General features: G+C 37.8%; 1 protein-coding gene across 7 annotated transcripts in view; it reads left to right on the top strand.

Annotated features, from left to right (window-relative positions):
• Positions 1 to 17,233, top strand: part of DOP1A (DOP1 leucine zipper like protein A) — a 109,377-nt gene that overhangs the window by 91,417 nt on the left and 727 nt on the right. For 5 of the 7 annotated variants that reach the window (XM_047731922.1, XM_047731927.1, XM_047731921.1 and 2 more), the window contains 13 exons: positions 1,018 to 1,122; positions 3,901 to 3,967; positions 4,139 to 4,283; positions 4,457 to 4,536; positions 5,455 to 5,564; positions 5,839 to 5,988; positions 6,126 to 6,187; positions 7,981 to 8,133; positions 9,248 to 9,384; positions 10,208 to 10,263; positions 11,338 to 11,502; positions 14,407 to 14,536; positions 15,458 to 15,517. In XM_047731922.1, coding sequence (XP_047587878.1) covers positions 1,018 to 1,122; positions 3,901 to 3,967; positions 4,139 to 4,283; positions 4,457 to 4,536; positions 5,455 to 5,564; positions 5,839 to 5,988; positions 6,126 to 6,187; positions 7,981 to 8,133; positions 9,248 to 9,384; positions 10,208 to 10,263; positions 11,338 to 11,502; positions 14,407 to 14,536; positions 15,458 to 15,517 — 1,420 coding nt within the window. Of the gene's footprint in view, positions 1 to 1,017; positions 1,123 to 3,900; positions 3,968 to 4,138; positions 4,284 to 4,456; positions 4,537 to 5,454; positions 5,565 to 5,838; positions 5,989 to 6,125; positions 6,188 to 7,980; positions 8,134 to 9,247; positions 9,385 to 10,207; positions 10,264 to 11,337; positions 11,503 to 14,406; positions 14,537 to 15,457; positions 15,518 to 17,233 lie in introns of those variants that run through there. The other 2 variants (XM_047731924.1, XM_047731926.1) reach the window with 2 other exon arrangements.

Consider the following 17,233-nt stretch of genomic DNA (forward strand, 5'->3'; position numbering starts at 1 on the left):
AAATTCTAGAAACATTGTCTGTGGATGTATTTATATAGTAAATGGGTATGTTAATGAATGAGCCGCGCAGATCCTGCAAACATAAAGACCTAAGTGTATTGGAGATTAAGTGGCTACTGAAACAATGAATTGTAAGAAAATCATTTAAATATAAATGAAATGCTGAATCCAGCTCTAGAAGCCATGCCTGTTGCCACCAAATCCGATATTATTTTCATATAGGTGAACATGTGGTTATCTAATCTGCTTTTTTTTTAATGTTAGAAATGATGATGAAACAGCCACTTATTCTGGTATTCCAGTTTTGTGTTTAGCTGACCCCTCAGTTGGGTCTTACTAAAGACTGGAATCTTAATCCTCCCTTATAGGGCCGTTGCATTTTAATCACCAAATGAGGCATCAATTTGTGATCTTTAACTAACCTTTATAAAGTTAGGTTAGGTAGCCTATTTATACTGATTTTATACTGATTTTGGGATTTAGAGCATTGGGAGTAGGACTACTTAATGTCTGAACTTAGATACACAGGGGTGTTAGGGTGAAGGCCAGACTGAAACAGAGATCATCTTAATTTCTCTAGATGTGAGACCAGTGTTTAGGACAGATTGATAACTCTCCCTTTGATGAGTTAAAGACTCATAGGTGAAGGAAATAGAGTTAATACTAGTAGACTAGTACTGAGAGCAAGTGACAATGGTATCCGTAATTAAACTGAGACTTACTACAATTGTATTTTACCTCTTAGAGTCCATGTGAATTAAAACTGGGATTTCTCTAGCAAAATTTCTATACTGATAAGTCACATTGTATATTCTAAATACATTGGGTTTCTTTTTATATAATATTAATAGAAAACAGAGAGCTTTTAGGAGTTTTGTTCTATCGTTGTCTACAAATTTAGGGAATGTTTCAGAGAAACTAGTAGAAATATGTGTTAAAGGCTGTGGGAAAAGATAAAGAAAATTTAAAGTTTACTGTGCCTCTGTCTATATAAACACAACTATATTTATCTTGCAGAATTCCAGTGCCCAATTTAGTGGATAGCTGGGCATCACTGTTGATACTTCTAAAAGACTCTATACAACTGAGTCTTCCAGCCCCAGGACAGTTTCTTATACTTGGGTAAGCAATTTCACTTAACAGTACTATTTTGAAGAAAAGAATAATGTTTACTGTCCTAATCACTGAATAATAGATTATTTGTTTATTGTTATTAATTAGTATTATTATTAATAAATTAACATATTATCATATGTTATTTTGGATGACCACATGATCTGTCTTCTCATGGGATACTCAAGGTATAGAACTAGATGTATTGTATGAGGCCTGGAAAAAAAAGGGGTGGGGGGATGTAGGGAGGAAATAATGTGTGTTTATACAAAATGTAAATGTACTAAATGTAAATTGTACTAACATACAATTGTCATAGTAGTTACTTTAGAAATGAGTAGGATGGCTGATGGGGAACTTCATAGAGGAGAGTCATTTGAGTTCAGGGCCCTGAACATAAACAGGCTTTACCCCAGACCACCCAATTAGAATCTGCTTTCTAGAAGATCCCCAAGTGATTTGAGTGAAAATACACTAAAGATTGAAAAGGACTGCTTAAGATATAATGGCGGATGGAAAGAAACTAGAGTAAAATTTCCACCACGTTTTTACATTACCTCAGACAGTCCAATGAGGTCTTTAATGGCCAGTGACAGTCAATGTGTTCTCATGTTGAATGGATATAAATTCAACCAAATGCAAAGAACTTTGACCTTTTGGTTGATTTCTGTAGTTCTGATGGGGATTTTATATGTGTAGATATGTGATCCTGTATACCCAGACTTAGATTTAACCCTTAATATTTTCCTTATGGGAGCTAGCAGTTCTGGTTTGGCAACCAATTTTGAAGTGGAGAAGGAATGTGAAGCTTCTTCAGTGAGATGGCCTCAAGTTTTCTGGTAAATGTAGTCTTGCACCAGGAAGCAGAGAGGAGGTAGAAGAATCGAAGTAAGAGCTTAGTGAGAGCGGGTCAGGCTGAGGTGGCTGACTAACACTGAGATCCCAGCCCAGCCAAAGTGAGCCAGAGACCCTGCCCAAGAATCCAGGGATCGTGATGATTCCCAGCCCCTCACACTGTTTTGAAAATTATCTAAATCAAAGAGCTGAAGGAGTTCTAGACGTTGAAGATGTAATGAAAAGAGCAGCAGACTCAATGTCTGCAATTCCTGGATCAAAAGTTAAGATAACTGGTGTGTATGAGTTTTAACGATTGAGAAGACCAATGTAAATCCCAGAAATCAGACAACGTACTCATGAAGGTTTCTAATTCTTTTCTAATCTCTAGTTCCAGCCCTCATCCCTGTGACCTTGGGTACCTCAGTAAATCTCTCTAAGGCTATTTTCCCATCTGTCGAGCAAAAATAATGGCACCTGCCCTACCTACCTAAATTTCCTATCTAAGTTGTTTTAAGGCTCAAAGAGGGAATATATATACAATTCCTTGAGTTATCAGCAAATAACTCTGCTGCCTAATTTCATTAGAAATTAAAGCTATTTATTGTGACCTGTAGCTTCTACATAGGAGACGGTCTCCTCATCTGCTTTTTCATCCTTTCTCATTTCTCAGAAAATAAAGGATCCTACCTCCTTCTCAAGTGTGTATACTCAGATTGTTTAGGTAAAAAGTTTAAAAGTTTGAAAAAATTTAGGACATCTCAGACTAGGAACTTAATTCCCTTTTTAAATTTCTGGTTGTGTGTTTATTACCTGCCATTCCACTGATGTTCTAAAAATTCTTTTTTTTTTTTTTTTTTAAAGATTTTATTTATTTATTTGACAGAGAGAGATCACAAGCAGGCAGAGAGGCAGGCAGAGAGAGAGGAGGAAGCAGGCTCCCCGCTGAGCAGAGAGCCCGATGTGAGGCTCGATCCCAGGACCCTGAGATCATGACCTGAGCCGAAGGCAGTGGCTTAACTCACTGAGCCACCCAGGCGCCCCGATGTTCTAAAAATTCTTAATTACAAAATAGAAATTGATGTGAAAGTTGCTTTTCAATATAACCTCACATGTTAGTTTGGAAATAATTATGCATATAATTAATCTTAATAAAGGATAACTGTCAGAGTAAATATTGAGTGGAATTTTAGCAATCAATAGAAGTTGAAGTTTTTTTTCACTCATGAAGTATTTTTAATCTATCATACACATAAAGGGTAAGAAGCCATTTCTGTTACAGTTTAAAACTGCTGGTTTTCATGGGTTTTTTTGTTTGTTTTACTTTTTTGTTGATATATAAAACAAACAGAAAAATATACAAATAATGAGTACACTACCCCACAAGTTAGAGTGAACACATTAACTGTATAATCAAGTCTAAATTCAGAAATAAAACACCGTATGTCTCCTCAGGTCCCTTCCCAATTACTGTCCTTTCCCTTCTCCCAAAAGATAACCATTATCTAACAGCACAGATAAATTTTGCCCTTTTTTTAAACTGAAAGTATATAAAAATATTTTATTTTGTGTCTGCCTCTTTCATACAACATATGTTTTTAAGATTCATCCGTGTAATTTCACATAGCTATAATTTATTAAGCTTCATTTATTTTCATTGCTTTCAGTATTTCACTGTATGAATATGCTACAAATTCTCTGTTGTTGCTGCACTTTGGGCTTCTTTCCAATTTGGTGCTTTTACAAGTAATGCTGTCATGAACCTCCTTGTATATGTATTTTTGTGCATATGTTTATTCCTTTCAACAGAGTCCTAGGATACTCATACTTTCATTAAACACATAGATAGAATTTAAGGCCACAAAGCCTCTTGGTCACTGGGAGAAATCAGATTGCATCATTTCCTTTATACTGATATTTCCTGTTTTGTTTTGTTTTCTTTGGCCCTTTTAGGGTTCTGAATGAGTTTATTATGAAAAACCCTAGTTTGGAAAATAAAAAAGACCAAAGAGACCTTCAGGTAAGGCATTCTGAATTGAGGACTGTTGCCAAAACTCTGTCTCAGTGCCCTCAACTCCAAAAAGATAAGGGCAGATAAGATCATCTCTGAAGTTATGCACACGTGTGTGTGCATGCACCCGTGCACATGCACACATACACACAGACTGATTTTTTTCCCTTGTTTCTTTAGGATGTGACTCATAAAATAGTGGATGCAATCGGTGCCATTGCTGGTTCTTCTTTGGAACAGACAACATGGCTGCGACGAAATCTTGAAGTTAAGCCTTCTCCCAAAATAATGGTGGATGGAACCAATTTGGAATCTGATGTTGAAGGTATTGATCTCAAACATTGAGGTTTCTATTTGTAGGCTCCTGTTTATTATGAAATCATTGCAACTAGCGCTGTAAGCACCGTAAAAATCCTCCCTTTTCTCATGTTAGCAGGTAGCTATTTTCCACTGGGAAAAGGCCTAACTGTATCTTTACCTGTCTTCTCTCCTATTTAGATATGTTATCACCTGCAATGGAAACCTCGAACATAACTCCTTCTGTATATAGTGTCCATGCATTGACCTTACTTTCCGAGGTAAATACCAGGTTTTTCTACATGAACTTCCAAGTAAACAATGTCACAATTTGGTGTGAGCAGGTAATTCTTACAGAGGAGTTTTTAATTTGAAAAACCATTTTGTACTTCTAGAGATCACTATATATAGATCACTATATAGAATAAATAAAGCTTTGACTTTGTATTAAGACGATTTATTTTGTTAAGTATTAGGGATAGCTTTAGATACTGCTTTATTCCCCATGCACTATTTCTTAAACATGATTTTTTAAGTATGATTTTTAAAAAGAAAAGTGGTTTTGTATCACAGTATAATCAGAAAGGTTCGAGGTATTATAATGATGCTTAATGATCTTGCCACTCTGAAATATTTTACAGTTTAGCAAACATTTTTAGATCTATCTATCCTCTAACACACTCTTTTTTTAATTTCTTGTTATATAGCCTTGTGGGTCACTTTTGTTTCCCCTTTCAGATGCGGGTACCAAGCCTCACAAAGATTAGAACAATGTGACTAAGGCCAAAGAGTTATTAATTGATAGAGCTGGGACTTAAACAGCTCAGTTAATTCGGTTAGTTTATTTTAAGCTGTCTTTTAACTGAGTCAGAGAAAGAGAATACTGCGTGTCTAATCTTTAATTCACTGTTTACTCACTGTCACATTAGAAGGTTCTTGATCTCTTTTTTTCTATACTTCCCTGTCTCAGTTGGAAATAGTAAAAGTTTGCTCATATTCCTATCGTGTATTTATAGTGGGCAAAAAAAAAAAAGAAAAGAAAAGAGTGGTAGAAGCCATTCATATAAAAATGGCCTACTGAGATCTGATTTTAGATTTTTCTAATTTTAAGGTATTCTAGGTATTCCTACAGACTGAAACCCACCTCCAAATGCTGTCAGTTTTAGCTGCTAGATTATGCTTCATTTCTTGTTTTTTAGGTTTTGGCTCATCTTTTGGATATGGTTTTCTATAGTGATGAAAAGGAACGGGTTATTCCTTTACTTGTAAATATTATGCATTATGTTGTGCCCTACCTCCGAAATCACAGGTACTGTTATTAAAGTAGATTTCTTAATTCAAAACCTACTAGAAACAAATTGTGTTCCTTTGTTGCCGTTTTGGAATTACCACAAAATAACATTATTTTTGCTTTGAATTGTAATGATTTAAAAAAAATTACTTCTGTTATGGTTTCCTATCATTCATATCGTATATCAACTTTGTTTCATATCATCGTTTTAGGTGAACGTGAACATTTATGAATCCTATGATTCAAGTTAGACCGTAGAGGTTAAAGTGGTTCTGGTTCTCCTTCCTCCTAGTGCACATAATGCCCCTAGTTACCGAGCCTGTGTCCAGCTGCTTAGCAGTCTTAGCGGGTATCAGTACACACGGAGAGCTTGGAAAAAAGAAGCCTTTGACCTCTTTATGGATCCCAGTTTCTTTCAGATGGATGCCTCTTGTGTTAATCAGTAAGTCGTTGTCTTGCTTTTATTCAGTGTGATAATGCATCTCACTGAAATCAACGACTATCCTGCCAAGCAGAACACTATTTTTAATACTAACAACAAAAATCTTAATCACATATCATAATCCTTGTTTCTTTCAGTTGGAGAGCAATTATGGACAATCTGATGACACATGATAAAACAACATTTAGAGATTTGATGAGTGAGTATTATGGGATGACCACCTAAGCATTGTATTTCCTGATCATGACCCATGCTTAATGTTTACCTTGTTCTTCTCTAGCAATTACTGAATTAGCTCTTTGTCAAGTTATACTTAGTATCCTATAGGGATGGAATGTTAAAATTTAAAGAGGACAGGATGCCTTGGTGGCTCAGTCAGTTAAGTGTCTGACTTCAGCTCAGGTCATGATCCCAGGGTCCTGAGATTGATCCCAGAGTCCAGAGTCCGGCTTCCTGCTCAGTTGGGAATCTGCTTCTCCCTCTTCCTCTGCCCCTCCCCCCACTCGTGCTCACTCTCTCTCTCTCTCTCTCTCTCTCACTCTCTCAAATAAATAAATAAAATATTTTAGGGGTGCCTGGGTGGCTCAGTCATTAAGCGTCTTCAGCTCAGGTCATGATCCCAGAATCCTGGGATTGAGCCCCGCATCCGGCCCCCTGCTCAGCGGGAAGCCTGCTTCTCCCTCTCCCACTCCCCCTGCTTGTGTTCCCTCTCCCGCTGTGTCTCTCTCTGTCAAATGAATAAAATCTTAAAAAAAAAAAAAAATCATTTAAAAAAATGTAAAGAGGACAACAAAGTGATAAGTAGTAAGTAGAGCTATTTTGTCTAATTTGTGTCTAAATTGTTTCCCCAGCACAGCACAGCACTTGGCACATTGTAAACAATAAGAAATTATTAAATGAACGGAAGACTGATAGGTGGGGAGGCAGGGAAAGGCTGGTAGTTGGATTCAGCCTGTCAGACAAGTCACTCCAAATCCTGGGGCTCTCTTTATCTCCTCTGAAGGAAGAAAGAGAAGGGCCAAGAATATCAGAATTACTCTCTACCCCACTTCTGCTCTATCTTGATTGCTTTTATATAGTACGATTGCACTATATTTTTATATAGTACAATTCCTATAGCATTTCATCTGAAAGAAGAGTTTTCTTGTTTTGTTTTAATTTTATTTATTTATCGAAAGTAATCTCCACATCCAGCATGGGGCTCGAACTCACCATCCTGAGATCAGGAGTTGCATGCTCTTCAACTGAGCCAGCCAGGTCCCGTTTTTTGTTTTTTTTTTTTCTTCTAAGTTTAAAGTTTCTAAACTGACGACCTTAAATAGCAGTAAAGCTGGATGAGTCTGATGATTTCGTGTAAATTCTTGAACGCAAGCTGTAGTTTCCCTTCTGGAAAAGGGGCAGCGTATTTTTCTCCCCTCTGAGCATCACAGGGTTGTTTTAAGGTTCAAATTCATCTGTTCAGCAGACAACAATGGGCAAGGCGATTATGCTAACCTTAAATAAATAAGATGATTTCAGGGAGTCAGTAGTTGTGAAGGAAGTAGGGTGAGAGAACAGATTATAAGTCATACCTAAAGAGCTCACGTGTGAGGTGATACTGAAGACACCAACCCTGGGAAAGCCTAGGGACAAAGTATTCCACACACAGGGAACAAAAGTTACAAAGGCCAGGCCAGATACTATTTTTAAAGCAATGAGGTGTTAGGCAGATGGCATGAAATGTTGAAAGCGTTTTATAAATGGTGTTTGTTGTTGGTGTTCTGAATTTCCTAAATCGTCTTCTCTCCACATTCACAGTGGCTCCCCCTTGGTCTCCTGGCTTCTGTTTGCCAGCCCTTCTGCCCCAGAGAGCCGGGACTCCTCTACCCCAAGCTCCTCCCACCCTTGGAAGTCACAGGGTGTCTACCCATTTTGAAAAAAAACAGAATAATCTTTTTTTCAGATGACCACACAAGTGTTTTAGACCCTCTCTCACTTGCGTTCTTCTTTCAGCTCGGGTAGCTGTGGCTCAGAGCAGTTCCCTTAATCTCTTTGCAAACCGAGATGTGGAGCTAGAGCAGAGAGCCATGCTTCTCAAAAGATTAGCATTTGCTATTTTTAGCAGTGAAATCGACCAGTACCAGAAATATCTTCCAGATATACAAGGTAAATAGTGAAAACCTATTTTCTCTGTCTTCCAAACTATGTTATTTTGTTGTTGTTGCTTAGGGAATACCTTCCCTAGGCTGTAAGTTGGGGTGAAATGTACCAAGTATAGGTGAATGGAGAATGTTGGAGCAATGGAAATCTGTTCTGCGGAATCAACAAAAATGACCATCACCAGCATATTAAAAAAAAAAAAAATCAAGCACTGAATTTGGAGGACTTGCCTAAATATGGTCTCTGTTTATATTGTTTGATTCAAGTTTCCTAAAGAATTCATGTTTAAGGGTGAGATACAAGACTACATTGATGCAGGCAGACATATTAGTGGGATTTTCTTATTGTGGATAAGAAGTGGTATATTTTAAGGAGAACTAAAATACAGGCAGAATCAAGACATTTTGGCCAAAAGTAACATTTGGAGAGCTGAGCTTGGATGGGGGATTGCATAAAGTTTTTGATAAGCTTTACCAAATGGGGTTAGTGGCCCTCTGTGTCCTGAAGGATATCCATGTGCTCATCATCACTCTGCAGGGATGAACTTGGCCTCGGGCAGAATTGTTCCGTATCCAAATCAGTGCACTTAGGCCGCCACCAGCTTCAAAAGCCAACATTGGGAACTAGGCTGGAAGGGTCATTTGTCACCTCTTTAGTGAGATCATTTCTCTCAGAAGAAAGTGGCTCCTTCTTTCCTAACCTTTTCTACTGAGCATCAGATATACAACACTGCACACTATTTGTCCTGTGATTTTATTTTTAAAGCTGACTAAATTAGTGCTACTCAAAAGTGTGCTTTGTGGACCGGCACCAGGCTGTTACGCCATCCGTGATAAGTACAGAAATTTAGAGTAAGCATTTTAAACTTACTTACAAAATTGGACAGAATCTGTTGAATCTATTAAGAAAATGGCATTTGCATTTTATATCTTCTTTTTTTTTTTCCTAGTAATTCATTTTTATAATATTTTATGAAAGTAATCTGCAGCGGTTTGGAAATTTAAAAAAATCAGTCCTCCATCAGATAGTTTGAGAGGTAGTAGATTAGCTTATATGGTAAAGTTTACATGAAAAGGATGTTCATTATTGATCCATTGAAAATATACTGCATTTCTTTCAGAGAGATTGGTTGAGAGTCTCCGTTTGCCCCAGGTGCCGACTCTTCACTCGCAAGTGTTCCTGTTTTTCAGAGTGTTACTTTTAAGAATGTCTCCACAACATCTTACCTCACTCTGGCCTACCATGATTACAGAACTTGTAAGTTAATTTTAATCATCAGATTATCAATCTAAATTATAAAACAGTGTGATTAGCATCAACATGCTTACTGGATAAAAACTAATCTTAGAAAAGAACCGAACTCTCATTAAGCTTGTTGAAAATGGTAAAACTAGTCAGATTCCATCTCCACACAGAAACGTCTCATCGTTACTTCCTCTGAGCTGGTTTCGTGTATTCTCTTCCACACCAAATTTCTGACTTGGTCATGGCTGCCAGGCCTGGTTGCAGGCCATAGCGGTATGTCCGGAGGGCTGAGAGTTGGCTTCGCTGAGTTAACTGCCATGAGGCTTGTGCTCACTCTGGAAGGGCAGCACTTACTGGCGCTAAGCTTCCTTTACAGAGACTTTTACAGATTTTGTAATCTCCCAAACAGTCAGCTTCCTAAGTCCCCACTACACCCATCCCTTCTCCTCCCTGGGTCATAGCATCGTCCTCATCTGAATGATTTGGGGAGCTCGGGAAAAGGACAAGAGTAAAGAAAGGGAAGTGAATCTGTAACTCCGAAAACCCAAGCGTTTATCATCTCCTCATAAAGACATTGGCTTTAATATATTTTTTAAATAACTGTGACCGTGTTGCATCGTCACCAAACAAAAGCCTGGCTTCGTCCCAGCTTGGTCATTAGGAAGGCCCTGTGCCAACTGTGCAGTTTAACTTTCAGAAACTAAGTATGGTTAAATCTGATTGAATTCTAAAATTTATTTTTGGTTCAATGAAAACATAGCATTAGGAGAACTTGAAAGAAGCATTAAATATCAAGTTTAAATAAAACATTTAACATGAATTTCACGGTCTTCAGGTACAGGTATTTTTACTGATGGAGCAGGAACTCACTGCTGATGAAGATATTTCCCGGTAAGATGTAATACATTTCCATATGTTCTTGTCAGTGTTCAGTGTCCTAAAGTCATCCAGAATATTACAACTACAATAGTATAGATAGTGTTTTATATGAATACTTTATATATTCGTTAGTTTATATAGTCTGTTATTACCTGAATGACCATATTTGGGTATAATATAGTATCGTTTATTCCTTAACCATTTTAGACTTCATGGCCTTTGTCTTCCAGACAGATTTAGTTTAAAGCAATATTATTTCAGTTACCCCAGCTGTGTTGATTTTGGTAGGTCACATGTTGTCCCTGAAACATCAACAAAACCTATCATGGCAGGTAACCTGTAACTAAGGTATCCATATGTCCCAAGCTTTCAGAATGATCTTGGTGTACTACACTTTTATTCTTTTTAGTACAGGCAGTATACTAATATGACTGAATATAAATTTTTATTTATGTAGGAATTTTTGTATAAGTAAGTTTATAAATTGAAAAGTTCCTTTAACACCATGTGTCTTAAATATATTTTATTCTACAGTGCTAGGTTTATTTTAAAAAAAGGGGGGGGGCATTCCCCTCTCCTAATAACTGCTTTTATAGAAAGACCTCCCCCCGCAATCTTTGCGGAGAGACATCAAGTAATAGGGAGGTCTCTTGGCTTTACAGCTTGTTACTTTTATATTTCTTGAGTGTAACTTAAGTTATTCTGTACTATTTTTACATTATCAACATAAGTGAACTTTTTAAGGGTGGCTCAGTTAAGCCCCCAATTCTTGATATCAGCTTAGGTCATGATCTCAAGTCATGAGTTGGTGCCCTGCCTCAGGGTCTACACTGGGCACAGGGCCTGCTTGAGATCCACACACACACACCCCCACCCTTTCTCTATTCTTTCCCTCTTCCCCGCATTTAAAAAAAAAACAAGGGCGGGGGAGGACTTTTTATTTGAAAACAGCAAAGTGAATTTAGTCATGGCCTTGCTCAGCAGTTACTAGTACACGTACTGGAATAAAAAATATTAGCTGGCACTTTGGGAATTACCTGTTAGGAATTGGGTGCAGCTGCTGACAGCACTGTCTCCTGCTTACAGGACTTCAGGCCCCTCTGTGGCTGGTCTGGAGACAACCTACACAGGAGGTAATGGCTTTTCTACTTCATATAACAGCCAGCGGTGGTTAAACCTCTATCTGTCTGCTTGCAAATTTTTGGATTTGGCTCTGGCATTGCCCTCTGAAAATCTTCCTCAGTTTCAGATGTAAGTAAAAACAAGGATATTAAATGGATATTGTTGAAAATGCATTTGCTTTGGTGACTGACATCTAATTTAAACGTTTTTGTATAAGTTGAAATATAATTTTTACTAGAATGGGGAGGTGCAGTTACTGGAAGTAAATGGTTCCTGTGGATAAATTAATAGCATTTAGTTAACAAATTGAGTCCCTGCCTTATGTGAGGTGATGGCATATGTGACTCAGCAGCTTCCGGTCCAGTGTAGGGGACATCCAGTTGAACACATCCTGGCTGTTCTGATAGCTGACGTGCAGGAGGCTGTTGCGGTCACATAGCTGAGACCCCCTCCTAGCTTTAGGCCCCGAATACAGATTTATGCTGAACGTGGTGAAGAGCAAGGGGACACACGTGGAGTCTGGGGGATTGGAATGGACCTGGTTTGTGTGAAATGCTGAGGGATCAGTATCATGGGAGCAGAATGTTATGAGAAGAGGCTGGAAAGGGGCTGAATGATGAAAGGCCTTGTGAGCTGTATCAGAGCATTTGACTTTAACCTAAGGACAGCGGAAAGCCACTGAATCATCATAAGGAACGAAGCGATGTTACCAGGCTTGTATTTTAGGAATTTTACTTCTAATTTTACTTCTGCATAGTTTGGACACAGGACTGGAGATGGGCAAGCCTGGAATCAAGGAGGCTTTCATTTCAGATGATAGTTAACTTGAACTGGAGAGATGATGGCAGAGGGGACAAGGGAGAAATTTAATACAAGTAAATTCTCATAAGTGTTCAAAAATATTTCATTATGGCTTTTCGTATTTAAATTTTTAAATAGGCAAGGTAAGTAAGATTGTTTTATCAAATGTAGCTAACTTGAGAATTTATCCATATGACCAAATATGTTTTTATATATAATGTGTTTTATTATTCTTCTGGAATGGAGTAGGATAAAGAGTAAACTACCAGAATCTGCTTTCTATACTGGACATGCTTAATTCTCTAAAAGTGCTGTTTCATAAGCTTACTTTTCATTAAATTTAATGGTAAGAACTAGAAATTCTTTTTAGATTAATTCTAGTTCCTTTTTTCTTCCATTTGAAAACTATCTAACACCGCTTCTTAATAAATTTGAGGAGTCACATATCTGTTATACTGATGTTACTCCTGAAGAAATTCAGAAAGAAATCCTAAGCAGAATTGTCAGAAAGTGGTCAGAATTAATTAGGAACCTTATTGTCACAAAAGTAATACCAACCTGGCACCTGGGTGGTTCAGTAGGTTAAGCATCTGCCTGATGCTCGGGTCATGATCTTAGGGTCCTGGGATTGAGTCCAACATTGGGCTCCCTGCTTGGTGGGGAGTCTGCTTCTCCCTTTCCTCCTCTCTCTCTCAAATAAGTAAAATCTTAAAAAAATATATATATATATATGTGATAGAAACTATAGTCTTTGGTGCTCTAGGAAGAACATTAAGCAGTATGCTCATGGTATTAACTTTTTGGTTTCTGTGACGAGAACCAAAAGGAGTCATCCTATTTGTCAGGACAACTTTACTAGAAAGGGGATGAAATAGGCTGTAATACTAAAAACTACTAATTTTTTTTAAACTACTGTTTTTAAAAAATCTATAAAGTAGTAGATGATATGGAGAATTTGATCTTGAAAGAATAACACCTTTCTAAACATGATTATGTATTTCAAAAGTTAAAGATATTTGATAACCACAGAAAAATCTTAAAAAGTCTCTGTGTGACCAAAAACTACCATAAAGTGGAAAAGGTAGCAATGAGTTGGGGAAACATATTTGTGAACTTCCTTACAATGTAAAAATATCAATGACCCAGTAGGAAAATGAGCCAATGACAGTTAACAAATAGTTCACAGAAACGAAATGGCCTATAAACACTGAAAAAGCCATATTCATAAGAGAAATTCCACTTAAAAATAACCATCATAATGGTAAAGATTTAAAAGTATATTTCTTTTTAACCTTAACAGAAGCATTATTCTAGTTGCAAGCATACAGATATTGCCCAGTTGTTCCCCAAGGAAGTTATAGTTACCAGAACTCAAAATACACCTTCTCCTTAAGCCAGGAATTCTATTTCCAAGGACTTCTCCTATCACCATACTGTCAGATGTATACAAAAATCAGCATTATGTAAGGGTAGCCACTGTGGCATTATTTTTAATAGCAAGAAATGGGGCAATCTAGGAGACTGGTTAATCAGTTCATTCCAACACCAGAGTACTGTGTAGTTGTTAAAGAGAATGGGGTTTTATGGGACATTATCTCCAAGATATCTAATTAAATCAGAACAAGCAGCAGTGAGGCTTTTTTATTAAAAGGAGGTTGGTTGCGTGCAGATGTGCTCTGTCATGCATGAACTCTGGATAGATACACAGGAAACTGGGGGTATTGATAGACCCTGTGGTGGGAGACAGACTACTTTTCTTTAGTGTGTCCTTTTATACTGTTTGAACTTTTCCCATAATCAGATATTTACTTACTGAAGACAAAAATAAAAATACAAGGGAGGTATGAAAGAAATCCTACATAATTTTTGTATTTCTTTGCCCCCTTGTTGTGTGTGGGATCATCTGGCCAAGCACATGGTAGGGATTTTGCCATTAACAATTGAGGATGGAATCATTTCAGTTACTTGCTTTGTGCTCATGAAAAAAAAAAAAAAAATGAACACTTTATTTACTGTCTACCACCCTATGCAGTAGTTAATAGTATCTTTATTTAATGGTGAAGGGAAAGGGTCAGGCGAAGTATTCTGTCCTAGGTGACAGGGCTGCAAGCAGCACAGCTGCCACCGGAATCTGTTTAGGTGGTGGGGCTGTGACTTTTCCACTAAACTTATGTGGCCTTGTCTCACCTGGCACATCTTGTCTTAGCAGTGTTGATATTCTTCTGTACATAGGTACCGATGGGCCTTTATTCCAGAAGCCTCGGATGACTCCGGTTTAGAAGTCAGAAGGCAGGGCATACACCAACGAGAATTTAAACCTTATGTAGTTCGACTAGCAAAACTTCTTCGAAAAAGGGCAAAGGTATTGTATTCTTTTTTTTTTTTTTTATTCTTTTTCTTTTTAAATGTAGTTAGAATTATAAAATGTATTTATATCATGTCTTATGTACTGTGTGTCTTTCAGTATGCATCAGGCTAATTAGAGATCTTTGCCCCAGAAAATAATGAATTTGGCATGCTCGTCAGTGAGCCTTTGTGCCAAATCTTTTGTCTTTTTCAGACATTAAAAATTTTTCAGGGACACCTGGCTGACTCAGCTGGTCGAGCATCTGATCCTTGATCTTGGAAAGCCCATGTTGGATATAGAGATTACTTACAGAAAATAAACACAAAATTTTTAAAATTTATTTTTTAAAATGTAAAGTTTGGGGATGATGTGGGTTTGCAGTATGTGCTTTGAGTGCTCAGAAATTTCCCAGTCTTCTGGGGTCCCCTAATCAGGCAGCTTCCCCTGAACTAAATCACATTCCACAAACAATGGGATGGAGGAAAGTGATTAAAGAGGAGGTTGTGTTTGAAGGATCTAAGGAATTTGATTTTCAAATCAAGTTGTTTCTTTAGGAACTAAGTGAAAGGGCAGAGATGAAGGTGAAAGTTGAATCGAGTTTAAGGCTAGGACTTGGGTATTTCTCACTTTGATATTACAGGGTTTGAAAAAAATAATCAAAATGGTGACAAATCCAAAAGCCAAGTGATGATCTATATGACCCCAGGCACAGGCACTTTCTGTCATCCCTGCATCTCATAAGTATTGACCGTATCTGTAAGACCACTCTCTGTATCTAAGGGATAAACAAGACCGCCTTTTGCCTAAAACGTGTCTCCCAGAATAAGAAAACAGTTTTGATTAGAGAGCATTTTCTACACTTTAAACAAGGTCTTCATGGCCAGGCATACTTGTCATTGGAACAAAGGCTCTGAGTTCTCCTCTTTCCTTCCACAGGACAAGGAGGAGGACTTTAAGACAGTGATTTTGGAGGGATTGGAGATGGCCAAGCATCAGGTGAGGGTGGCTTTTTGATGCTTGTGATGTGGCAGCAAAAGTTGCCACATCTGGACCAAATATTGAGACACAAACCCAGGTCTGGATCTCAACAAGTACAAGAGAGGTAAAGAGGAAGGAAGTCTGTCTTCAAGTGTAGACTGGTGAAGTGAAAGGAGAAATCATTTTTCTGGAAACATGTCTGACTTTTTAATTTTATTTATTATTGAGGAAGTGTAGTTCTGATGAAGAGAACACCAAAACAAGGGTACTCGTTATGGGTCAAGAGCTTAGTAGTAAAAGTCCCTCTCTTACAGGTACATCTTGGCAGGAATATAAACAAGAGATTACACCTCAGTTACATTTGAAAACTAGTTGTATAGAGGGTTCAAGCATGCCTTTTCCCTCAGGATAAATTCATGTCTATTTACCTTTTAATTACTGTTGGATTGCAGTTTGACTTAGGGGACTGGAAAGGTTGTATGGTCAGCCACCCAATGGTTGCCAGTGATGAGAAAGTCAGTCTGGGACACTCATTAAAGCCAGTGTCTAGTTAAGCAAAAGGAAGAGGTTTTCTATATCGTATATTTTAGACTGGAGGTTAAATAATTGCTCTTTTTTCTGGCTATAGAGAACTGGATGATCTTTCTTTGTTTGCTCCTATTATAACTTCAGTCTATTTTCCTTTCTCAGGATTTCATTTTTAAGTAAGCAAACAAAGCTTGTGATCACACGTAAGAAAAAAGCTGGATTTTGCATCTGCTCTCTCTACTAGGAAACTAGCGTTATTAAAAATTAGATTAACAGTTTATAAGTTTAACAGTTTAAAAGTTTCTCAGCAGCATCTGGTCTGAGAAGGCAAACTCCATTTGTTAACCAATAGGACAGATTGTAGTTCTGCTTTTTAAGTCCCCCTTGATGATTTTTCCCCCATTTTCTATTCAGTCCATGTCTATCTTCATTCTCGCCACTCTGTGTGTTTTTATATCTGTGGTTCTGCCCTAACTCAGACATCTCCAATTCTCTCAGAACTTTCCCTAGATAGACTGAGGTCTACATCTTTGTATAATCTGGTTGGCTTCTTAAACCAGCCTCTTGGTACACAAAATATTTTAATTGCATTTACATTTAGTTGAGTTTTCACCTACATTCTCGTTTGACTTCTCTGCTGGATAGATTATACTTCCCCACTTTTTAAAATGAGGAACCTTTCTGTATCTTACCCAAGGATGTTCCTCAGTGAGTAAAAGGCAGAGCCGTAACACCAACCCTGTTATTTTGACTCCAGGTCCAGCTTTCCTCCCCATGTTGTTTAACACAATGAAGCAGATGGCAGTGTGTCTCCCGAGTGTTCCTTTACTTTCCCTCATACTGACTTAATCACTTTGAAGCTTGCTACCATGTTGTGGCAAGTATAAGCCACTTGGCTAAAAGGGAACCACCTACCTGATTTACGAGTGGTGACATGGAGAAGACTGCTGTCTCTTCCTAACCTTCTTCTCTTCTCCTGGGTCACCTGTGTGGGAGTCCAGAAATCTGGGAGCTTTTTGAGTATATGCAAAGCACAACATAAACTGTTAATTTTTGACTCTCCCTCTCAAAAAACCAATTCTGCTAACAAAGTGTGCTCATGCACTCCAGTTGGAAAATGGGACTGCAGTGTTGGGACTCTTCTGCCCACACTTCATAACTGGCACAGAGAGGCTTCAGTTAGAAGCAAGAGTCTAATCAAGTCTG

Source organism: Lutra lutra, chromosome 6 (genome assembly GCF_902655055.1).
Source record: "Lutra lutra chromosome 6, mLutLut1.2, whole genome shotgun sequence".
Classification (NCBI taxonomy): Eukaryota; Metazoa; Chordata; class Mammalia; order Carnivora; family Mustelidae; genus Lutra; species Lutra lutra.